The sequence below is a fragment of the Neophocaena asiaeorientalis genome, unplaced genomic scaffold, assembly GCF_003031525.2.
Source record: "Neophocaena asiaeorientalis asiaeorientalis breed wild unplaced genomic scaffold, Neophocaena_asiaeorientalis_V1.1 scaffold239, whole genome shotgun sequence".
Classification (NCBI taxonomy): Eukaryota; Metazoa; Chordata; class Mammalia; order Artiodactyla; family Phocoenidae; genus Neophocaena; species Neophocaena asiaeorientalis.
Genome location: NW_020175103.1, coordinates 831,369 through 857,528, shown reverse-complemented (window position 1 = coordinate 857,528; position 26,160 = coordinate 831,369). Strand labels below are relative to the sequence as shown.

The following is a 26,160-nucleotide window of genomic DNA, read 5'->3' as shown; positions in this document are numbered from 1 at the left end:
TCTGTTTTGATGGTTATTTTCTTTATGACTAATAAATAATTTAATTGCATGTGACAAGTTAACATTCAATATTGCCTTATATTTATATTGTCTTATATTTAATATTTGAAATTTAAATTATCTTATTTTTAAAATAAAAATTTAAGCTGCTTTTAGGTAGAAATTATGCAACAGTTGTATTCCACAAAACAGGTATTTTAGTGCTTTTAAGTGTATAATGAAGAATAACTATTTCTATGATGTGATATTTTGTCTTCCTAGACAGTAATAACAATTACTTTATCCCTCAGGAGAGCTCTTTAAACTAAAAAAGGCCTTTCACAGAGCAGAAGTGGGATTCTGATCATACATTTTATCTCAGGATGACAACAGAATCAAAGAAAGCTGCAGCTCAGAACCTTCAAGAGGATGAAGGACTTCTGATAGTGAAGATTGAAGAGGAAGATTTTGTCTGGAAGCAGGACACTTGCTTACAGAGAAGTGATACCCTCAGGCAGGAGCTCTGCCGGCAGCTGTTCAGGCAGTTCTGCTACCAGGATTCCCCAGGACCCCGTGAGGCACTGAGCCGGCTGCGAGAGCTCTGCTGTCAGTGGCTGAAGCCAGAAACCCACACCAAGGAGCAGATCCTGGAGCTACTGGTGCTAGAGCAGTTCCTGACCATCCTGCCAGGGGATCTACAGGCTTGGGTGCATGAACGTTACCCAGAGACTGGAGAGGAGGCAGTGACCATACTGGAAGATTTAGAGAGAGGCACTGATGAAGCAGTACTCCAGGTACAAAGGGGATGGGAGATCTAAGACCTCCAGGACGGGTGGAGTCCCACAAAGGGAGAAAAGGGCCTGAGATTGATATCTAGTGAGCTTTGTAGGAACTCGTAGTTCAGTATGCAGTTATGTCTCCTTCCATCTCCGTTTGGTACCATACTACCTTTTATAATTGAGTCAGACTTAATTCTTCCTTCCCCAGTTTTATATTATTGAGTTGGCCAAAAAGTTTGTTCAATCTGAACGAACTTTTTGGCCAACCCAATACTACAGGAGGTTCTCTTTGGTTTTGGAAGATGTTTAATTCCAACAGGGATTCTCTCGTAAGCTCAAATGTACTTTGTTTTTCTCAGATTCCAGTCTGTGGACATGGACAAGAACTATTCAGGAGAAAAGTGGCACCCCCTGGACCACCACTTAGTGTCCAGTTCCAGCCAGTGAACACCAAGGTCCTTCATGGTGCTTCAGAACCCCAACTCCTACTGGACCGTGGTAAGGGACAATACTCTCTGTGGCGCAGGTCCCTGAAGAACTGGGACAGTGAACCTCCCTTCTCATGTTAGTCTTCATAACTGTAGATGGTCCTTTCCTTTATTACTTCATGAGAAATCGAGAACTTTTTTCTTGTGTGTCATTGGCCAACCAGAAAAAGAGAGAGAAAACTTTGTTTCTTATCCAAAATGTCTCCTTTTTTTCATTTGTTCTTTATCCATAATATTTCCAAAACATGAGATGTTTTCATGTTATGAGCAAGTTAAAGGAAAGAAAATGAATGAGTTGAGATGTCAGGGAATGAGAAAAGAAGCAAAAGGGACAGAAACACATTCACAGAAACAAAACATGTTCATAGAGAAGCATACAATGATAGAGAAAAAGAGAGGCAAATATGTGATGATATACTCAGAAATAGAATATAATTCACAGATACATAGAACAAGATCCATATTGTTGCCTTTGTTTATTTTACTTTTGGTTTTACAAAGCTCTTTTATGTTTTTATAGAAAGTTGGCCATACTTGCACTGACTACCTCCACAGAATCCTCATTGCTATTCAAAAACTCATTGTTTAAAAAGTTCATGGACCTAATATCACTTTAGGTGTATAGGGTCCCAAAAATAAACCCAAGAGTAAATTACAGTAATTGTTTAAAAATTACCCAAATTCTGCTTTCAAGTTTGCTCTGGAAACATTTCCGTTCACCCCACCTAAAATTGTAAATTTTCCCACCCTAAGACCAGCACTGCCTAACCCCCTTTTACTGCCTAGCTTATTCTACACAAAGGACACCCTATAACAAAGAAGGACTGCTTGATTCCAGCATGATATAGAGTCATGAGCACAGTATATGGTTGATGAGCTAGAAGGTAGGAATTTTGAGGACTAGATCATAGTCCTGGAAACCAGTCTGAAGAGCTCAGGTGTGTCGTAGAAGAGATTAAGGGTTTCTGAGTACGGTGTAAGAGGATGACAGGGTTTTTTGTTGTTGTTTTATTTTTGGCTGCATTGGGTCTTTGTTGCTGTGCGCGGGCTTTCTCTAGTTGCAGCGAGCTGGGGCTACTCTTCGTTGCGGTGCATGGGCTTCTCATTGCGGTGGCTTCTCTTGTTGCGGAGCATGGACTCTAGGTGCGTGGGCTTCAGTAGCTGTGGCACATGGGCTCAGTAGTTGTGGCTCGCAGGCTCTAGAGCACAGGCTCAGTAGTTGTGGTGCACAGGCTTCAGTAGCTGTGGCACATGGGCTCAGTAGTTGTGGCTCGCGGGCTCTAGAGCACAGGCTCAGTAGTTGTGGTGCACGGACTTAGTTGCTCCGCAGCATGTGGGATCTTCCCGGACCAGGGCTGGAATCCATGTCCCCTGCGTTGGCAGGCAGATTTTTAACCACTGCACCACTAGGGAAGTCCCAGGATGACTGGGTTTAATGACAATTAGTCTGGTAAGGGTATTTAGGATGACTGGGAAGAAGAATAGCTCAGAGTCAGAACAGCAAGGAGGCTGTTACAGTTATCTAAACAGGAAGCAGTGAGGTTCTATAGTAACAGAAATGTAAAGAAAGGGAGGTATATAGGGGACATTTAGCAGAAATGACAGAATTTGATTATCCATGAATGATGAAGAAGAAATGGAAGGGTGGATTGGATGGATAGATGGATGGAGGTTTCTCCCACCACATACATACCTCAGTCATTATAACTTTACTTTTCTCAATGCATCTATATCCTCATCTGCTCTCTTTGAGATTGTGCCTCCCTTTCATCCTCTAAACCTAACACTAGAAATATCATAGACCCAAAGTTCCTCAAGAGCCCTCTCAGTCACATTGCGTAGTTCTTTCTCCTTACTTTGTTCCCTACCCCCATTCTTGCTGGTGGTGATCCTCTTCCTAATTTTTTCTGTTGTATCTGCTCATCCTCGGATGTCTGTTTCCTCTCTCTGCCAACCACTGCATAAATAACTTGCTTTTACCAATTTTTCTTTCTTTTGTATCCTCATCCATCAGTCCTCTAAGTCCAAAAGCCACACATTTTTAGAGTGGCCAAATGAAGTACCAATAGGTAACCATCTTGCGTGTACCTCAAAGTTTTATTTTCTATCAGCTCAGCAAACAGGTATTTACCGCTTTATTTTTTCATCATTATTTTAGATAATGAGAGTGAAAACAGTGGATCCATGCCAAAGCTGGAAATTTATGAGAGAATGGAATCGCAGAGAATTATATCAGGAAGAATTTCAGGATTTGTGTCAGAAGGATCTGCTGAGCCTCAAGACATCTGTAAGTCTACAGGCAGGTTAAAGAGACAACAGGAAAAAGAATCAGGGGAGTCTCAAAAACCATCATCAGCTCAGGATGGAGGTTTTAGTAAAATCCTCACCCACAAAAATACACTTACAGGTGAAATAATAAGCCATGATGGTTGTGAGAGAAGCTTAAATCTGAACTCAAATGAATTTTCACACCAGAAATCTTGTAAACACAGTACCTATGACCAAAGTTTCAAATGGAATTCAGATTTTATTAAGCATCAAAGAATTTATGCTGGAGAAAAAAATCACCAATATGGAAAATCTCTCAAGAGCCCAAACCTTATTAAACATGCAGTAATTTTCAGTGGAGAGAAAACCCATCAGTGTAATGAATGTGGGAAAGCTTTCAGACACAGCTCAAAGCTTATTAGGCATCAGAGAATCCACACTGGAGAGAGACCTTATGAATGTAATGAGTGTGGGAAAGGCTTTGGGGGGAGCTCAGATCTTATTAGACACCAGAGGATTCACACTGGGGAAAGACCCTTTGAATGCAAAGAATGTGGGAGAGCATTCAGCCTGAACTCACATCTTATCCTGCATCAGAGAATTCACACCAGAGAGAAACCCTATGAATGTAGTGAATGTGGGAAAACCTTCAGAGTAAGCTCACACCTTATTCGACACCTGAGAATCCACACTGGAGAGAAACCCTATGAATGCAGTGAGTGTGGGAGAGCCTTCAGTCAGAGCTCACACCTTAGTCAACATCAGAGAATTCACAAGAGGGAAAACCTATTAATGTAAAGAACTTAAATTCATAAGGAAATAGAAAAACGTGAAAAACATTGAATAAAAGATAAATACTGGGTGAGATGAATGACTGTAAGACCAATGTCTCTTTATTCTCTCTCTCATTCTCAGTTTTCTGTTCTGCATATGATCTTCACCTCTATGTGTCTGCTTTCTGTGAGACAGTGGATGTACCTCTTCTGTTGACCGCTAAAATCAAACAAAAATAGCAGAATTTGGGGGAGGCTAATAAGTGGGTTAGTCTATGGCAATGAAAATAAAAAAGAGGACGCTCTTGGGAAATAACCATGATTACAGTGTGGAGGGAAGAAGATTCAGGTAAAGAGACTGATCATCAACTCTAGTTAATGATTCTCCACAAGAGGAGGTAGGCTAAGCCCAGGAGTGGAATAGCTTGAGCAACGTACTGCAGAACAGTTCTTTTGGAAGATTCCTTTAAAGGATGAAGACACAGCACAACTATATTAGACAGTCATGTCAAACAAGAGGACATATGCAGTGGTGGCATTCCAATATGTAAGCCAAAATCTGTGTTCAGAGGTCATGCCAGGAAGTGAACAACTGGAAGAGCATTTAAAGCAAGAGACCATAATCCAGAGATTCAAATAAGACAGGAGGGGAATAGAAGCAAATTAGGCAAGAGCTAGGGTTAGAGGTAAGGAAGGGTGTTCAAATTGAACTAAACCTTAGAATTTGGAGGAGATACACAGTAGTATAACTGGGATTTTACTGCCACGTACGCTGTGGGGGTTTTGGCACCTTCCTGGGTAGGTGGATAGAGAGTGTAGTTCTGGGGAGCTCTCTTGACAGAAATAGGGTTCTCTGGCTACTGCCAATTGTGGAAGAGGGCTGAAGGAATTAGTACTAAAAATATAGGTCCTGAAACTTTATTTCATTGCTGCTGGCTGCTATTCTCTCCAAAAAAGACCTAGAGGAGAGTGTAGAAAGGGTAGGTATCTGAGAGAAGAGTGGAGAGGAATCTGCAACAAGTTGGAACTCTACCAATGATTTCAGGATATAAAGGTGAATCCTGCTCTACTTGTTTTACCTTTTAGATGAGGCACATTTGAACTAATATGAGAAATAAAAACATATTTAAGGCCTAAATATTCTATAGTATATAATGCTTTTATATGAAAACTCTGGCTAGAAACAGAACTCCCATATGAGAAGTATAATCTAATGAACAAAATTTTCCACTAAGAGGCTTTATAAAAAAAAGTCTTAGCAATTATTTTTCAATGACCTTGAACTAGAAATGTCCTGATAGGATCTAAATAACCCAATATTTGTTTTAAGGTAATGTTGAACCCATAGTTTCTTTTTACAGGCACTGTGCTGATAAAACCTGTCTCATGATTGTACAAATGCTGTTATTTTTACCACTTTATTTTATTTTATTTCCCATTTTATAGTTGAGAAAACTGAGCTGTAAAGTATCTGGCACAAGAACACATAGTAAATGGTGGAAGCGGGATATAAACACACATACTATTCCAGTGCCCTAGTTCTTAACCTTAACCTTGACTATGTCACTGACAGTATGACAACGGGATATAAAATTAGAAAAGAGAGTACTGGGGAATTCCCTGGTGGCCCAGTGGTTAGGACTTGGCGCTTTCACTGCAGGGGGGCCGGGATTCAATCCCTGGTCCGGGAAACAAGATCCCGCAAGGCGCTCGGCACAGCAACACAATTTTAAAGTTGGGGGAAGGGGTTTGTATATCACCCTTTTAGAACACTAATTCACCATACATTTTAAAATCAAGGCGGCAGCAGGGACCTGGTAGGCTAGGCAGCGACTTTGCCCTGAAGGCCCCGAGAGACTACCACGAAGACTACCACCCGCCTGGTTAGCGGGCATTTGGGCTTGTGTGGCCCGGGGGCTGTTGCCCAGGGTTTCAGGGCTTCTGTTGAGGGTCAGGAACAGGATTCCAGAGGTGAAGGTGGCAGCTACAGGAAGGGGCTGCGACTTCAGATTGCCCCCCCTCACACCACACCACACACATGCACACTCACACACCTGTCTATGTTGCTAGTGAACGTCTGCACACCATTTGATCATTTGCTGATCATGATCAGAAATCTTATCTGTAGATTTATTTGTAGTAGAAAACACCAGCATGCTTGGTTTGGTATTTCTGATTTCATCCCTTTGTGGCCAAGCTTCACATTGTTTCCAAATTATAAATTGTATTGTTTGTCTTGCCAAGTTTGTGCTTTCTGTCACATGTGACAAAATTCACCAGTATTGTCAGTTTTCCTTTTGAATTAATATTTTAGTGGTTCATTCAATGAGTTTCAAGATGACTAGTCTTCTTTTAACCTCAGTTAAAGATTTCAGTAACCCTTGGCATTTCTCTATGTTAGTAATGATTTATTTTGCCTTAGGAATGACCCCAACAAATCAGCCCCAGGGACAATCCCCTTGAAGCAGAGACTGCCATATACCCGGAACCCTTGGAGTAAGAGTTTACTCAAACTGTCATAGGCCATACTGGCTGCAGCTTTGGCTATTAAATATCAAAAGGAACAGAATAGTCTCCTGACAGTAAAAGAGGAGGACAACACTACTGTGGGAGCAAGGCTGCAAACCTTCAGTCTCTACTCACCCTGACTAGATATATTAGTTTCCGTGTTTCTACTACCTCTTGAGGATGGAATAAGACTGTGCACATTCTTTGTCTATTGTACGCCCTGAGAACTGTTCCCTAAGATGTCTTTCTAAGGTATTAACTCTTGTTCATTCATTGAGTCTTTCACACCCCAACCATATCTTGTTTCCAGGCTGTAGCCAGTGCCTGTGGAATGGGAGTGCATTCCGAATTTCATCATCAAGCGACACAGAAGCCACCAACTATTCCTTTCCAGACTATGAAAAAGACAGCTTAAATGGGAATATCCAGAATTCCAGGCCATTCATGAGCAAGGTGAACATCAGAATCCATCTTGAGAAGAAGGGAGTGGTTGAAAGCTCTGACAGTTATCCAGGTTGAACAGCATCAGGAACACTTTAGACATAGGAAACACCATGCTGAATCAGACTGAATATCCATCCTCTCAGGTACTGCATTCCAGCTTGGGTTGCATCAACAAAGGACATGATGCAGAATAACACACTGCTGTCCTCCTGTTATCAGCATCAGCAGGAAGCTATTGCCGCAGAGGGGCTGGGCCCGTGAGCCATGGCCACTGAGCCTGCGCATCCGGAGCCTGTGCTCCGCAGTGGGAGAGGCCACAACAATAAGAGGCCCGCATACCGCAAAAAAGAAAAAAAAAACCTATTCCTGACTGATCTCATAAAATAAAAATTATCTTTATTTAAACCTGTTTGTATTTTCATCATGTGTAATTTCATAGTCTAACCTCTACTGTACATTTAGTGCTTGCTCTGTAAAGTAAACGTACTCTTTTGTCTTAAAATTACCTTTTCTGACTCCCCTGGATCACCTAAAGCCATTTTGTACCCTCTTTCCTATTCCCTTGTAATATAAGCCACATCATCTACCTGATCTTTCAGACTCACCTAAGCCTTGTTTATTTGGGTTTTTTCCTTTAGTCCCTGTAGTCTTAAAGGGTCAGAAATGACTCTAAAATATCTCCTAGATCTGTCCTCTTCAGTATTACCTCCTCAACTGCAGAAGGGCCCTTCTTCAATTTACCAGTTACCTGGAAGACCTGCCATTTACAACAATATGGATGGACCTTGAGGGCATTATGCTAAGCGAGGTATATCAGACAGAGAAAGAAAAACACTGCATGACATCATTTATAGTTGGAATCTTAAAAAAATTGAACTCATAGAAACAGAGTAGAATGGCTGTTACCAGTGGCTGCAGGTGGGGGAACTGGGGAGATGTTTGTCAGAGGGTACAAACTTGTAGTTAGAAGGTTAATAAGTTCTAGGGATCTAATGCACAGCATTGTGATTATAGTTAGCAATACTGTATTATATACCTGAAAGTTGCCAGGAGGCTAGATCTTAAATGTGCTCATCACAAAAAAAGATGAGATAATTATGTGAAGTGATGGAGGTATTAGCTAACACTAAGGTAGTAATCACATTGCAATATATGTGTATCAAATCCAAATGTATGCCTTAAACTCACACAATGTTGTCAATTATATCTGAATTTTTAAAAAGACAAACACAAAAGTATTTTTTAAATGTCAGTATCTTGAAATGGATTCACTCTGACATGAAACCATGTTTTCCCAAATCCCACTATTCATATGTCATGATTATTAGCTTTTAGATTAATAATAAATGAAATTTTATTTTATTTATTTATTTTTTGGTTGCACCATGCAGCTTGTGGGATCTTAGTTCCGCTACCAGGGATCAAACCCAGGCCCACTGCAGTGAAAGCGCTGAGTCCTAACCACTGGACTGCCAGAGAATTCCCATAAATGAAATTTTATTTTATTTATTTATTTTTTGGTTGCACCATGCAGCTTGTGGGATCTTAGTTCCGCTACCAGGGATCAAACCCAGGCCCACTGCAGTGAAAGCGCTGAGTCCTAACCACTGGACTGCCAGAGAATTCCCATAAATGAAATTTTAAATTCATGCTATACCAAAGAATTGGATTTAAAAATGACTCTTCCTTTATTCTTTTCATTTTAAACCAAAATTTCTCAGTCTCAAACGTAACTTCTTCTTATAGACCCAAGTTTTGTTTTGTTTCCTGAAATTTAAAAAAAGTCTTAAAATATTAGAGCCTATCTTTCCCATCTGAAGGCACTGCTCTCCGTATTTTTTAAAGAACGAATATTTGGTTGGAAAGACAGCAACCTTTATGTCTTCTGAATGTGAAATTTTTATAAAGGCATAATAACAAATGCTCTGCAATATATACCGTAGGAAAAAATTTTGGTTTATATTCTGGAAACACAATTGTAACCTGTTTCTTAAGTGATATTTGTAAGTTTTTTTTTTTTTTAATGTTTATTTATTTATTTGGATGTGCCGGGTCTTAGTTGCGGCCGCGGGATCTTCATTGTCACATGCGGGATCTTTAGTTGTGGCATGTAGGATCTGGTTCCCTGACCAGGGATGGAACCCGGGCCCCCTGCACTGGGAGCACAGAGTCTTAACCACTGGACCACCAGGGAGGTCCCTGTAAGGTTTTAATATATATTTTATTTTTGTTTATTTCTTTAATATGTCATACTTTTTCTGTTCGTCCATTTTGCTTTGGCAGAGCCAATACTCACCTGTACTACAACATGCTTAGACCAGCACAGGAATGCATGTATTCAAGACACCTTCCACATGATACCTTCTTTTATCCTCATAATATCCTTAACTCACCACAGTTACAAGGTTTTTTTCTCCAGTATGGTTTCTTCTGTGCTTGATAAGATTTGAATTCCAGCTGAAAATTTTCCCACATTTATCACCTGTTTGTTTGAAGGCTTCTCCACAGTTGCCTCCCTTGTAAGGTTCCCCACTGAGTCTGCTAGATGGGTAGTGCTAGCTTCAAATATGTGTGACTTACGCAGTCACACAGTGCCTTAGCGCTCAGAAGTGTCCAGCTTTCAGAAGGTCAAGGGCTTGGTTTAATGCCCTGTTGTCACAGTCTTGAAATTCTTAACTTTATCGTTCAAATTGTGTTTTGTAAGTGAAGTAAAATAGGACAATAGAGCATGTGCCTGAGCAGAGGATATGCCCCCGTTCACGTGTAGCATTTGTAATCCCTCAGGAGCACAAAATTCCAGTGGACCCACAATTCATGAAGAGTTCAGCAAGATGCAAAGTGAGTATGAAGTGGAGCAGAATAGGCTACCCAAAAATGTTCCACTTTGGAATGTGGATTATTTTGAGTTGAAAACTACCAAGACCCAGCAGACTCAGGAAAACTTTTACCTCTCCCTTAACTACCGGAAATAATTTAGACTGGGGGCCTGTGCTGGAAAACGAGATATTAACAGAGATAACTTTTTTCATTTAAAAGACATATCTGCATGGCAGGGCAAACATCTAATTACCAAACATCTGCTCTTCTTATCATCCTGTTAATTACCCTCCTCCCCTTTGAAGCCCCAGACCCCTATCCCATTCATTAGCTCAGGATGGCATGTAAGCCTCTCTTATCTTCAGGGCTCCTAGACATAAAAAATTAAATTTGTTTTTCTTCTGATAATCTGTTTTATGTCAATTTAATTATAAGACTAACCAAAGAACCTAGAAAGGTAGAAGGAAAATTTTTCTTCCCCAACACCCACTTCCCACTCCACTTACCAACTTAAAAAGCCTACAGAGTAGAAGTGTCCTTTACAAGCTACAGACCATCAGTTGTTAAATTTTTCCAGAAGACTCTATTCTCTACCTGGGGTTCTAATTTTCCTAAAGAAAACTTTTATGGTGTCCGAGCCCTGCAGCAGTCTCATATTTTAATGTCAATACACACGATAAGCCTGGAAATTGTCATTTTACCTTGAGCAGTGGTGGTCTCTCTCACTGTGGCCACGCTGTAGGGATCCCAGGGCAGGTCTTGGTCACACATGCGTGGGGTGCATCCTGTCCCTGGGCTGTGCAAACTTGGGCAGGTCACTTAAGCTTTTTGCGTGTTTCCAGGTTGTAAGTAGAACACACAGCGCCGCACCCATCATAGCGTGCCTTAAGCCCCCTCCTTTCCCTTCCTCTCCTTGCGGGTCATTTATGATCCAGACGGAGTGACTGTACTGATTGGGACACTGCGGACACATTCTGGTTGCGCGATGTGCCTGCCTGGTAAATACATTCAGGTTGACGGGGGTCGGGATGGAGTGGGGGATGCTGTCCAGGGAGGCAGGTTGGCAGGGAGGGGAAGAGGACTCGGGGTCGGTGAACTGGAATTAGAGAAGTGATGCTCGGAGGGGAAGCGCGCCTAGGAAAATCCCCGCCCGCTGCCCCGCGCGGGGGAGGGCGGAGGGACTCAACGACGCGGAGCTGGCGCTCGGACCCTCTTTTTAAGATGAGGCGAGTTACAAATCAAAACCCCACAGGCCTTAGCGTCCTGATGTGCAGACCTCGCTGCAGGAACGGAGCGCTCGGCCAAGCCAAACGGCTCGGACCTTCCCGAAGCCGGCGGAAGCGCAGGCGCAGGGCTGGGCCGGGTTCGCGGACGCACTTCCGCCGCCTGTATGTCTGGGGATCCGAGAGGCTGGGTAGGTCTGGGTGGCCGCCTTCCCCGGGCGCTGGTAAGACTGGCGGGAAGACGGCCCCCCCGTCGGGGCCCGGGACCCCGAGGTCGGCTGGGCGCGGGTGGGAGGAGCCACCTCCTTGGTCAGTCGGCGCTGGAAGTGCCCGCGGAGACCCCGCAGCAGCCGGCCCAGCTGGCGGCCGGCGCCCCAGAACGTTTCTAAGACTCGCACTCCTGGGTTACTGGCGCTAACACGAGTAGTTCTATTCTGACCACCCGTTTGTCCAACGTGGCCGCCTACTCCCGGAAGCCTTTTGTGGTCTGCCAGGTCCTTGTGGCTTGAAGGACACAGACAGCCGACACCTCCTGAGCCTTGGGCTAGTGGTTGGTCACAATGATGTGCCAGTGCGGTAAATGAGAACGGGGTTTGTAGTCTAGCCGGTTAACTCACTATATTGTCTTACTCTTTCGAAGATCCAAACCAGTGGAAGACATGTATAAGCGGCTCCATGTCCTTTATCTTGAATGATTCCTAAAACAATCTTTCTCCAAGCCCAGTCTAGAATCCCCTAAATTAACCTTTAGGGCCGGGAAGGTGAAGGTGTTTTGGAAAGTTGCCCATTGAGTAACAAATGCCAGGCGCAGAGAAGGCACTAGAGGGCCTCCTTGCATCGTCCTATATTCTGTGCCCGGAAACCTAGAAGTGTACCTGAGCTCGAGGCGTGATCCCTGGAGCCAGCACCTGGATGACCAATTCACAGTGGTAACTGCATCCCTCTAACTGAGGTCTTACTAAGTGCCAGGCACTGAATTTAATTGATTCTCAAAGTAACCCTATATAATAAGGTCTGCCGTTTAGTTAATCGCACTGTGACATTATTTTCCTGGTTTTGTAATTGTGCTGTGGTTATGTAAGATGTTAACTAGGGGAAGCTGGGTGAAGGTTATAGGGATTGTTCTGTGCCTTTTTTCTGGCAATTTTATATGTTTAAAATTATTTCAAAATAAAACGTTTAAAAACCTCTACGATATTTTTACAGAGGGGAAAACAGAAGTTTAGAGATGTTAAGCCACCACACATAAGAAAAGAGGATTCAAGCCCAGGTCTTTTGGAATCCACAGCCCGTGCCCTTAACCACTGCCTGCCATGCTAATTAGTTGGTAATCCACATTTCTGCAAATCCATAGGCCCTGCTTAAGTCTGTTGCTACATGGAAAACTGAAACCACCTACCCCCGCACAGCCTACTACCTCCACTAACATAATTTGACTGTTCAACTGTCTTCCCTAAATGTAACTCCACTATTCCACTTCTTTAGCAACATACCTTTACTATTCCAGGAAATTCTTGCCCTAGAAAGTAAAAGTTGCCGATAATTATATTTGTTTCAAGAACTTGCCCCTCAATCCATTTATGTGAACATCAAACTCTTCAACTTTCAATGGGTAGGATCTAGACATTTTGTAACCGTCAACTCAAATTCTGCACCTTGCTGTGCCCATCAGTCCTAAACTATTGTATCATGATCCTTGCCCTATCCTTATCCTGCTTTGAAAGGTCTGCCTTAAGCCCTCAAAACCTCATAAATATCCTGACTTTGCCTTCTTCCCTGGGAGACACTACTAAGACTGTCAAGTAGTACTCTCTAAGAATAAACTTGGGCTGGCCTTATCAACTGATTGTTTTGGTGTTATTTGGAGGAAGCAGGCATCCAGCAATATTCCCAGTATTGTCAAAAATGCAGTCTCCTGACAAACTTCCCTTCTCCTACTTGGAAAAAGGTTTGAATTGCCTTAAACTTTTGTTTTTTTTAATTTTCTTTATTGAATTCTCTTTAATTTGGGATTGAGCCTCCTTTCTCTTCTAAAACAGAAAGATTAGACTTAGTGTGTGAGCTCAAATATTGAATCAGCCTGCATATACATATCTTTTTAACTATGGTTTCTGTAACCTTAGGAGTGTGCCCTAAAGGATAACACGTATCACCTCCTCTTGGCCCATTGGAGTGGGAATAGCTGCTGTTTTCCTTCCAGATGTTCCTGAAGAGCCAAAAGGGCTCTTTGAAGTAACTAATAAAAAAGGGCCTGCTGGGCTTCCCTGGTGGCGCTGTGGTTGAGGGTACGCCTGCCGACGCGGGGGACACGGGTTCGTGCCCCCGTCCGGGAGGATCCCACATGCCGCGGAGCGGCTGGGCCCGTGGGCCATGGCCGCTGAGCCTGCGCGTCCGGAGCCTGTGCTCCACAACGGGAGAGGCCACAACAGTGAGAGGCCCGCGTACCGCAAAAAAAAGGGCCTGCTGTGGGTCAGAGATCTGGCACAAAAGGGAGCAGCCAAAACAACCAGGAGTTATTCTGCCAGCGCTTCCAACATTTCTGCTACAAGGAGACTCCTGGGCCCCATGAGGCCTTGAGCCAGCTCTGGCTGTTCTGCTGTGAGTGGTTAAGGCCTGAGATACACACCAAGGAGCAGATGTTGGACTTGCTGGTGCTGGAGCAGTTCCTGACCATCCTGCCTGAGGAGCTCCAGGACTGGGTACAGGAGCCTCAACTAGAGAGTGGGGAGGAGGTGGTAGCTATGCTGGAAGATCTGGAGAGGGAGCTGGATGAATCAAGCCGACAGGTAGGAAAGGACCCTATGCTCAGCGGAGGGATAGTTGGGAGTGAGCTTCCAAGCTGGTCCTTTGTGGGGTCTCTGGGTATCATTTACTCTGTTGGCCTTTCAGATGCCTAAATGAGCTTGCTTGTCCTCAGGTTTCAACCCAGGCCTGTGCACAGGAAGTGCTTTCTGAGACATCGGTACCTCTGGATCCAGCTAAGAAAGCAACATATCTCCAGCCTCAACCCATGGAGATCCAGCTTAAGGGTGAATCTCAGGACGCTCTACAGCAACAGGATTGTGGTTAGTATTGACACTTAGGTCATATGGCTCGCCTGGAGACCTTAGAATCATTCATCATTCAGCAGATGTATATTGAGTACTTATTATATGCCAGGCACTGTGCAAGGCACTAGGTATAATAAGCAAAGTGGACATGATCTTTGTTTTCATGGAGCTTATAATAATCTGACGACAGAGGCATTAAACAAACAACCACACAAATAAATATGCCATGATAGATTGTACATGGGGGGAGAGGGATGACAGAGAAGGTGTCTTTGAGGAAATAACATGGTAACTGAATCCTAAAAGTAGAGTAGGAATTAACCAAGTGAATAATAGAGGGAAAAGCATTCCAGGCCAAAAGACATGTGCAAAAACAAGTGTGAAAGAAATTGGTGGGTTTGAAAGACGGCCAGTGTGACTGGAACGTGGAGAGACAGGCAGAGTAGCAGAGACAAGATGGTCAGGAACCAGAAAATGGGGGCTTTGTGGGTCCTGTTAAGAAGTCAGTAAATCTTTACTTTTCACTGTGTGTAAGCCTAGCTCTGGGTTCTCTGAGGATCCCTGCCCTAAAGGGGTTGAGTATCCATAAAAAGATAGCTGTTGATTTGAGACAGTGAATGATTGATTATGTGCTAAATTGGAGGTCATGGTTCTTAGGAGAAGAAATCTACTTCTTCAGGCCCTGGTGGTAGCAGAATGGCTGGGATTTGAACTGGATCATAAAAAAAACGGGTAGCATTTCACTGGGCAGAGAACATCAGGAAGGCTGTTGCTCATACTTCCTCCTCTTCTAGCTCTCTCTGTCCTGCTACCCTGTTCTTCAGTGGAGATTTCTAGTTATTTAGCCCATTTTTTTCCTCCCAGTGCCCTTTCCTTCCCTGTCCTATCAGACCCATGACATATTTGGGTTTTGCTAATACGCTCAACATTCTCCCAGCCACCCTCACTGCACTGCCACACACATCACCACCCTGTTGGATTCATAAAACACCACCTGTGACCATACCTTCTCCACTCGCCTGCCAAACCAACTCAGAGCTATTCTTCAAGACTCACCTGAGCTGTCGCCTCCTTCATGAAGCCTTTCTTGATGCTTTCCTACATGTTTGAGTTATGTGACACCTCTTGTGCATACCTGTCACAGCAGTTAGCATATTGTATTTCCACTTCACTTGTCTGAAGCTCCTTCCATTGATTGCAGTTCATCATTCTTAGGAACCAGTTTCTTTTTTAAATGTGAAATGGACATTTTCTTTAATACTAAGATGTTAGTTAAGTTTTCTGACATGTTTTATCAATTTCTGAGGCACCATTCTTGTATGTCAGCACCTTTCCTCTGGATTCACTCTTGTTGAAGTTCATCCTTTAATAATCATTTTATTGAGTCATTTGTTGAGACGTGGACGGATCTAGAGACTGTCATATAGAGTGAAGTAAGTCAGAAAGAGAAAAACAAATATTGTATATTAACGCATGTATGTGGAACTTAGAAAAATGGTACAGATGAACCGGTTTGCAGGGCAAAAATAGAGACGCAGATGTAGAGAACAAACGTATGGACACCAAGGGGGGAAAGCCGTGATGGGGGTGTGTTTGTGATGAATTGGGAGATTGGGATTGACATGTATACACTGATGTGTATAAAATGGATGACTAATAAGAACCTGCTGTATAAAAAATAAAATAAAATAAAATTCAAAAATTATAATAATAATAATTTTAGCAAGATTCTTTGGTAGTAGACTTAGTCTTTGCATGTCAGAAAATACCCTTATTTTGCCCTCCCTCCTTTTTAATCATGGTTTAGCTAGTGTAAAATTCTAATTGGCAATTTCTTTTCCTCAGCATTTTGAAGATACTACTTCACTGTCTTCTAGCTTCTATTTGCTATTAAAAGGTTACTATCAGTCTTACTGCCTTTTAAATTTTTTTAGGGATTCCATCTTTATCCATTAGTGGCTTTTAGATTTACTCTTAACCATTATGATCCGAATTTTCATTAAAAAGTGTGTCCTGATAGGGTTTTATTTTTGTTTGTCTTGCTTCATCTGAAAATGCTCTTTTGCTCTAAGGTCTCACGTTTTTCTTCAATTCTCGGAAAATTCTCAGCTACTAATTCTTTAAATTGTGCTGCTTTTAAAATTCCTTATATTGTTTTCTTCTGGAGCTCCCAGAATACACTGATTAGAACCTACTTATCAATCTATTCATTTAGCCACTTTTTCACATATTTTATGTCTTTGTCTCTCTATGGTATATCCAAGTGGATTCCTCTTCTGTTATCTTTGAGTTTATTCTGTCTCTAGTTTATTCACTTCTAAAATTTCTATTCAGTTTTTATACCACATATCTTTGTTTCATTTTTGCTTATTTTATTTCATAATTCCATGCTTATTTGCCATGGATGGTATGTCATCATTTATCTCTTTTAGGTATCTTTATTCTACTAATTTTTCAGGATTTTTGATGAAAATAACTTCATCTGGATTGAATTCATGTTCCAATTGACTTTGTGAACCATCTTTCTTAGTGTTCCATTCATTCTGAAATTTTCATATCTAGGCTCACTTTGAGTTCTTTCTAATCTGTTTAACATCGTCTGCTTCCATGTTTAGCTATTCTGTTGTTACTGTTACCTGGCCCCCTGGAAGCAGGTTTTAGGGCTCCTGTTTCATGTCATATACAAATATCACCAGTGTAGTCACAGGCTTCCAGGTGGCTTGACATGTTTCTTGGTCAGAGTTGTGTCTTTCTCTGTACGTGTCTGTGTGCTTGTGTATGTGTGTACCTGCGTGTCCCACCCAGCCTCTGGCATCAAGCAGTGAGCTGGTGCTACTCCTTTCAGGAAGTAATTTTAGGTCCCCATTTTTCTCTGGGACTAAGATTTGAGTCACTCTCTGGGGCCCAGCAGACCCACAGCTTCAACTGTAGCCACCATTGTGTATTTTTGTTTCCATTCTGGTCCGCAGAGATGTTTATCTTACTTTTTAGCACAGATGGGTTTTTAGATTTATTTTTATTTTTTACTCAGTGTATTTAGAGCTGAAGTGTGAGCTCATGGCGCCATCCTGCCTAGAAGTATACCATTTTCCCCAACCTTTTTAAAATTTGTTTGTTTATTTATTTTAGGCTGTCTTGGGTCTTCGTTTCTGTGCGAGGGCTTCCTCCAGTTGCGGCGAGCGGGGACCACTCTTCATCGCGGTGCGCGGGCCTCTCACTGTCGCGGCCTCTCTTGTTGAGGAGCACAGGCTCCAGACGCGCAGGCTCAGTAGTTGTGGCTCATGGGCCTAGTTGCTCCGCGGCATATGGGATCTTCCCAGACCAGGGCTCGAACCCGTGTCCCCTGCATTAGCAGGCAGATTATCAACCACTGCGCCACCAGGGAAGCCCCCAACCTTTTTTAGGCAGTTAGAAATTGAGTCTCTATGCTGTACTTTTTTATATTAATCCATAAATTTTTTTCTCATGCTGATACGGATTTTAGTTCTATTATATGTGCAATGCTGCTTTGTAACCCATCTGCAGTAGCCATTTTTTATTTGCTAACGGCTCTAAAAGACTATGTTCTTGCATAAATGCATCTCTTTGTGTAATTTGCCTTTGAATTCTACACAGATATATCTAAGGTAACTGTAACATAAATTAAAGTTTTAAAGCACCTAAATACTTCAAGATAACCTTATATAAACCACTAACAATGAGGGTTTGTTCCCATAGTGGCAAGCTGGTTTGGTGAGGAAATTATTGCAGGTTCCTGTCCTAAAAGGAGACACTGAGGAAAGGCTTCTCTCACTCTTGGCAACATTCTTTCTCAGCTCTGCCTTATCTCTGGGTTTCTGCCCTTCACAGAATGGGAGCTCCAGGACCCAGAAGTGGCTGTCACTTTTCTCAGGCAGACTGCCAGTGAGCTTCTTCCCTCATCCACACTCTCAAAGATCTGGAATGTGCTGTTTGACCATGGCTCCTTCTCACCCCTCATCCCAGAATCTCTTTAGGCAACGCATTTTGGCACAGTCAGCCCAGTGCTTCTGCTTAGAGTTAGGTCTGACTTGTACTACATCCTAGATCTTCAACTGGCTCCATAGTAGTCTTTCCCTTTTTTCTCCCATTTAATATCTTTTATAATACAAAGCAAACCACTTTTCCCTGCATTATTTCTACATGGTTATAAATTCTGCCCTTTACTCTGGGTCCTAAAAATGTGATTACTTCAGGGAGAACATGGCTTGAATGGGACAATCTCACTTTTTTTCAGAAACTGTTGATCATTGAGGAAGTGGCCACATCTCCCACCCTGGAAGAGTGGGGAGTGTCGGGACTCTACTCAAAAGAACCTCTGTAGGAAAGAAAGGCAGAGGAATTATGGAATCATGCTTTCCTTGGATGAGGTCAGATGGGAGTCTAGGGTCTGCTAAAGAACCTTCTCTGTGCTAGTACTGGTTTCCTGGGAAATCTCGAATGACCCACAGAATGTAGCTTCAGGTTTGACAGATTTCCAGTGTTCTTTGCAAGAAGAGTAGTAATGTCTCTGGGAGCTAAAGCAATTTCTGTCTGTCCCCACATAAGAACATCCTCTTTTACCCCATGTGTCTAGACTCTAATCTCTTTGTCCTGCCTGTTTACAAATGTGATACTTCTCTGTGGCTGATCCCAGAGGCCTTCAGAGCAACCTGCACAGAACTGTTTCATGACTCCAACTTGGTACCTGCCACTGTCAGCTTCCTCTTTCATTTTGTTCCTCCCACAGTTTCTGTTCTTTCATCCCTCTCTACTCAACTTTTGGCCTTCCTGGTGAACCCATTCTTATCTTAGGTCTTCTTCTGTTGTTTATGATGCTTGTTCATTGGACCATTCTTAATCCTCCCTGATGTTTCTCCACTCTTTTCTTGAATCACCCCCTCCCAGTCCAGCCACTGTTAGTCCTCTCTTCCTTTGCCATCTCCCAATTTCCTCCTCAAACGTTGTAAAACCATTTTGTTGGTATATTGAAGCTGTGTACTTCTAGTATAAGTGTTTCATTTTATTTCCTGTATATTTCAGTGACATTTGAATACTGTATTTTTTATTTCGGATGATGTGATATGAATTGAGAAAGAAGAATTGGTTCAAAAGCAGGAGCTTACTGTAGATATGGAATCCCAAGAAAAGTTATCAGACCAAATCAATGGAGAGGCTCTTGAATGTGGAGAAACCCAAGAACATGAAGGATGGACAGAAAGATATCAGAGAAACACTTCAAATGACAGAAGATATAAATGTGATGAATGTGGAAAAAGATTCACTCAAAACTCAAGCCTCATTAGACATAAAAGAATCCACACTGGAGAGAGACCCTGTTCATGTAATGTATGTGGCAAAACTTTCATTCAGAGCTCACAACTTACTGACCATCAGAGAATACATAGCCAGTTAAAACCGTATCAGTGTGATGAGTGTGGAAAAGCCTTTTATTACAGTTTACACCTTGTTCAGCATCAAAGGACCCACACTGGAGAAAAACCTTTCCAATGTAATGAGTGTGAAAGCTTTTCATTACAGCTCAGGCCTTATTCAACACCAAAGGACCCACACAGGAGAGAAACCATACCAGTGTAATGACTGCGGGAAAGCTTTCTCTCTGAGCTCACATCTGATACAACATCAGAGCGTCCATACCGGAGAGAAGCCATACCAGTGTAGTGAGTGTGGGAAAAGCTTCAGTCAGAGTTCAGGCCTCTTCCGTCACCAGAGAATCCACAGTGGGGAGAAACCATATGAATGTGATGAGTGTGGAAAGGCTTTCAGTCATAGTTCAGCTCTTATTGGGCACCAGCGAATCCACAGTGAAGAGAGGCCCTATGAGTGTGATGTGTGTGGGAAAGCTTTCAGCTATAGCTCACATCTTCTGGGACACCGAAGAATCCACACTGGAGAGAAGGGCTATGAATGCGATGTGTGTGGAAAAGCTTTCCGGCAGAGCTCACACTTCATTGTACATCAGCGAATCCACACTGGAGAGAAGCCCTGGCGATGTCAAGAGTGATGTAGAATTTTCCGTCTATGCCCATTCCTGTGGGACATCATCAGAAAAGCACAGCTAGATGTAGGGAACTCTGTGATCACTATTGCAATTTCAGCAGTCATTTGAAAATACTTATAGAGGCTGAAATAGGCAGACACCTGACAGCTTACCAAGCAAGACATTGTGATGTTCTGCCACTAAGCACATCAGGTGATGAACTGGGACTTTGGAAGGGCTCATTCCATATGCTCAAACTTTTCTTCTCTGAAGCAAGTGGCTCAGGCAATCTAAATGGTCTGTTAGACAAATAACAAGATTTTAGAGATTACTACTGTTTCTTTTCCCTTTCCCTCTTTATTCTCCCGTTTTCTTTGGAGTTGGGATAATAATCTTGGCTAAAGTGTAAATTTAGGATTAACATCTGATCTGCATTTTTTTAAAAACCATGAATTTTTGGTTAACTTGATAAAATAATCAATTACATACACTAAAACATTGTGCAATACAAAAGCCATTTTGTAATATTGGAATGAACTATGATTTGCACGGGTAGGATGGGTTAGTGGCAGTAGAGCAAGAAGATTTACCATGCAATTTCCCAGTGACCTTTCACATCTTAAACCAGAGAGGGCAAACAGGCCAACGGGCTGTAGTTGGCCTGCACATGCATTTTTCTCACGAAGTATTTTTGGTGATATAAAATTATTGCAACTACTTAAGTTCACATAAAGTCTGACTTTCCAGATTCTCTTACAAAAATGCATGATGTGGCAACCCTGGGCCCCACATTCCCATGTGGGAACAACTGACTGGAGCTGATTATCACTGTTGTCTAGTTGGACATGGTCCCCACTGCCACACAGATTCCTACTGTCTTATATCCCACCCTTAATTCATTTTGTCTGTGTGAACCCTGCCCCTGCCCTAAGGGTTTCTCAGAGAGGCTTCAGGGCTCTAGGTCCCTCACCACTGAAACAGCTTCATTTTAATTCGTTTTAAATATTGGCCTCTAAATAAGATTTCTCTGAAGAAAGGGTTTTCTGCTAGCAACAGTTTGAAGATTTAGATTAAATAATAAATTCTAAAATGTAACTTTTGAGCACCTGAAGGTAGAGGAAAGCCACTTTAAAATTTTCTTTAGATAGAATTTATAGGTAATCTATTGAAAGTCAATTATAATAGCTTCTAACCAAATTCTTAGAGACCAGTTAATCAGGTGAGATGAAAAACATAAAAACGCATGAAGGGAGTCAACATTAAGTGAAAAATTGAAAAAACGCAAGGCCAAAAGCAGAGACCATTTGGGAAAGAGAACCATTGAAATGTGAAACATTCAGTAATAGGAACAGTTGTGGGAAAGCAGTGGGATGAGGCCTTAATGGGAGAGTAGGCAGAAGTGAAAAGAAAAAGCAGCTAAGAAATGGAAAGATGGGGATAAACTCTATGAGAGGAAGAAAGCGAAGAGAGGGAGAAAAGGGAAAGACCAGAGATGCCAGAAAAACAAACTTCAAAGAAATGGAAGCAAAATTAGTGAAAACATAATAAATGAAAAAGCAACCTTTAAAGAAACATGAAGGGGAGGTTGAGGGTTTGTAGAGGCTAGAGTCCATGTTTTGATCGTTAACCTCCCAGTGACTTCAGAGTAATAATCAACCCTTTATTTCTATGCCATGTAGGCCAAATCCCTCATATGAAAGATCCTAACCCAAACCTGAGTTCACTACTCTATGTGCCACTCAGGATCCTGGTCCTGCACCGGTCTCTGAGTGTTGAGACACAGGATGCCCCTCTTTACCACTCTAAGCCCCAACTTGTTGAACTCTGCTCAGCCTGAACTCTCTCTACCTTCTTAGCAAAACCAAACAAGCAGAAGGATTCTCCTGAGGAACAATAATATATTCTTGGCCTCTCTCTGCGAGGCATGTGGCTTGCCTGTTCCACTAAAGAGGAAAAAGCATGATGTTGTGAGATAGTAATATCCATTATAAATTAAATAATGATATATGCAAAAGGAAAAGCCCTTTGCAAAGTATAACAGTAATAGCTACCGTCTGTTGAACCCGTGTCCCACACACTATACCAAGCACCTTATTATCAATGTAATCTCATGTAAACTTTCCGTCTCTTCTATAAGCACTATTTATTATATCTCAATGTCTACATATAATGTATTCTTATGAAAAGCTTGTAATAAAATGAAAAGTTTTTATTATATTAAAATGTTAAATAGCCTGTTAAAGTGCTTTTAGAATAAAATCACACAACTATGTAAAACAGATTAAAAATATCAAAAATTGGAAGGGAATGACAACAAAATGTCAATAGTGACTGTATTTAGGTGATGAAAATTGAACGATTCTCTTCTTTTCTTTCTACTTATATTCCAAATGGAAAATTTAGAATTTATCCTACACATGTAGGATAAATTTTTAATTTAAAAATTTTAATTTTAATTTTTTAATTTTAAAAAATTAAAATGCCACAGAATTTTCTGAGCCTTTCTGGAGATGATTCTTTGATAGTTTTTTCAATTATTTCCTTTAGGATTGTTTTTTTTTAGATTTTTCTACTTCTTGAATGAATTTTGGAACTAATGGTTTTTTCCCAGAAAACGATCAATTTCATTAAGATTTTTAAAAATTTTGGTAGCATACTTACCTCATCTGCTATTATTTGTCATTGATAACTTAATTTTCTTCTCTCACTTGGATTTACCATAGGTTTGTTGTTTTTATGGGCTCATTTACAAAGATTTCATTCTTGGATTTATTTATTAACATGACTTTTTCTATTTTTAATTCGTTTACTTTTATTTTTCTTTTCTAACCTTTTCCTTGGGGATTTCTCATTCTTTTTCTTTTTTTTTTTTTTTTGCGGTACGCAGGTCTCTCACTGCCGTTGCCTCTCCTGTTGTGGAGCACAGGCTCCGGACGCGCAGGCTCAGCGGCCGTGGCTCACGGGCCCAGCCGCTCCGCGGCATGCGGGATCTTCCCAGACCGGGGCACGAACCCGTGTCCCCTGCATCGGCAAGCGGACTCTCAACCACTGCGCCACCACGGAAGCCCTCTTTTTCTGATTTCTTGAGTTGAATTCTTAGTTCATTTATTTTCTCTCTGTTGAAATAATGAAAGCAAGTGAGTATATACATCTACCAAGCGCTGATATTTTTTTTAAATTGTCCACTAGTGTTTTTTTCTGGGTTTTTGTTTTGCTTTGCTTTGTTTCTTGGTAGTTTTGGAAGATATAACTAGAGGGGGAGAAGGGAGGACTCTCCTTGTCATACATAGACTGTCTGCTTATGCCTTAGTAAAGAGGTCAGAGAGGCTTTATCCAAGTAGAGGAAGGACATACCTAAGCCAAGGGCAGAGACAGGATTTTAACAGGATCTGTGACAGTGGTTGGAAGCCTCATTTTGTCTGGTGTTCAACCACTCAAGTTACCACAGCTGGTGCTCCAAGGCGCTGGTGTGTTGATTCTCTGAAGTTGACGAGTGACTGAAGCCAGGGTTACCTGAAGAATACTCTGGGCTACTCAGTATGTTCACGGCCTCTAGCAAGGTTTGTGTTTGAAAACCTGATAAGAGAATTTGATACAACAAAGCACTAAATAAGGAGGGAGAAACATGCTAATAGTGCACCGTGCACTAAAGGGGGAACAGGAAATAGTTAAGCATTTTCTAGATGTTTTACTTGCTCAGTTGGCTATGAGGGACATAGTATGCCAGTCAAGGGAAAGGGCTTTGGCTTTCCATCATGTAATTCTAGTGAAAGAAGAACAGGGGTTATCCTTTGTCTAAATGTTTCTCCCCAGAGAGGAGAGTTTTCTAAAGCTTACATGAAAGTCACTCATTTCTACGCTTTCTAAATGTTCCACCCATATTTACTTGATCACTTATATTTGCCTGAAGCACAGGGAAGTTAGATCTGATTTTCATCTTAAAGGAGTTATACTCTTTTACAGGATGACTTGTCAGGCAAAGAATTTCAGAGAGAGAAAAGAGATATTGATGGCATTCTCCAAACAGGAAAATTGTTTGTAAGTTGTGAAGAATAAATAGGGTTTAAAAGCAATTATCTTTTTCTATTTACACCAGTATTAAGTTTTTATAAAAATTAAACCTTAACAGAAATATATAATGTATAAAATGCAAGTTCTCTGTAAGTTTACCCCAAGTGATAATCACTGAGAACACATTTAAGATGATTATTTTACAAAAATGATCATATCATACTGTTTTGTAACTTACTTTTTTTACTCAGTATGTCTTTGGCATCTTATAGTTTTTAGTTTTAAAAATGACGAAGGTATAAGAGCTTCCCTGGTGCCACAGTGGTTAAGAATCTGCCTGCCAATGCAGGAGATGTGGGTTCTGAGCCCTGATCCAGGAAAATCCCACAGGCCGCGAGACAGCTAAGCCCGTGTGCCACAACTACTGAGCCTGCGCTCTAGAGCCCATAAGCCACAAATACTGAAGCCCACATGCCTAGAGCCTGTGCTCCCAACAAGAGAATCCACCACAGTGAGAAGCCTGCACACCAGAACGAAGAGTAGCCCCGGCTCATCGCAAGCAGAGGAAAGCCCACGTGCAGCAACGAAGACCCAACGCAGCCAAATAAATAAAATAAAATTTTTTAAAAAATGATTGGGTATATAGAAATTTAAATTCCCAAATGCTGGATATTCAAGTTTCCCCATTTAAATAAAAAATGTCTCTTTGTACACATTTTCAAACATTTGTATAAGTATTTTATATGGATAATTCAAAGAAGCTAAGTTGCTGGATCAAGGAGTACAGACATATTAATTTTAAGATGTCTTCCAAAAATATACAACTAACAGTGCCTCTATTTCCACACACTTTCTAATATTGAATATTATTGATTTTTTGTCTTTAGTAATGGAAAAGATTTTTTAAATCTCATTATTGTTTTAATGTAAATTCTTTAAGTAGTAAATTTGAATAATTTTTAACAGTCATTTTTGTCTATCAATATTTGTGTTCTATAAATGCCAACTTAGGTCCTTTGCCAATTTTTCTACTGGCCTGTTCATGTTTTACTTTTCTTTTTTTTTTTCAAGAGATCTTTATTAGGAAAATCAGCCCTGTGTCTTTGAGATGTGTGGTATATTTTACTCTGAGCTTATATTTTAGGTGGTTTTTTTTTTTCATTCAAAAATCCTAAACTTTTCCATCACCAGTTCCGTTTATCTTTCTCTTCATGGCTTTTCAGTTATGTCTTTAGGGTTTTTTATGTCACACTTAGAAAGTCCCTCCCCACTCCAAGGTAGCAATAGCTTCACACTTACAAGTCTATTGTTAGCAGCCAGAAAAATCTTTTCAATGCCTAAGTCTGATTAAGCTACTCCTCTGCTCAGAAATTCTGAACGGCTTTTCATCTTGGAGTACAAAACAATATCCTCGCACTCACGCAAGACCCTCATCTCTCTCTCTCTCTACTCCCAACACCCTTTTGCTCCTTCAGCTCCAGACACATAAGTCTCCTTCCTGTTCTTTGATTATTTCAAATACTCTCCATTCCAGGCCTCTGCATTTTCTATCCCTCTCCCAGAAACCCCTTTATCCCTAAGGGCCCACTCACTCATCTCCCTCAATCTTTGCTCAAGTCAATGTACTAGTGAGGTCCTCAATGACCACCCTATTAAAAGTACATTACTCCTGGGCTTCCCTGGTGGCGCGGTGGTTGCGAGTCCGCTTGCCGATGCAGGGAACACGGGTTCGTGCCGGTCCAGGAAGATCCAACATGCCGTGGAGTGGCTGGGCCCGGGCCCGCGAGCCATGGCCGAAAAATTGCATTACTCCTTCATTGTC

The 26,160-nt window shown here is 41.6% G+C and overlaps 1 protein-coding gene across 1 annotated transcript in view; it reads left to right on the top strand.

Annotated features, from left to right (window-relative positions):
• LOC112412590 (zinc finger protein 850-like) overlaps positions 1 to 26,160 on the top strand; it is an 88,195-nt gene that overhangs the window by 4,287 nt on the left and 57,748 nt on the right. The window contains 9 exon segments of the mRNA XM_024764331.1: positions 291 to 773; positions 1,118 to 1,256; positions 3,405 to 4,308; positions 17,500 to 17,525; positions 19,094 to 19,111; positions 19,545 to 19,848; positions 19,850 to 20,347; positions 21,680 to 21,692; positions 22,361 to 22,379. Of these exon segments, the coding sequence (XP_024620099.1) occupies positions 363 to 773; positions 1,118 to 1,256; positions 3,405 to 4,308; positions 17,500 to 17,525; positions 19,094 to 19,111; positions 19,545 to 19,848; positions 19,850 to 20,347; positions 21,680 to 21,692; positions 22,361 to 22,379 (2,332 nt within the window). The 5' untranslated portion in view covers positions 291 to 362.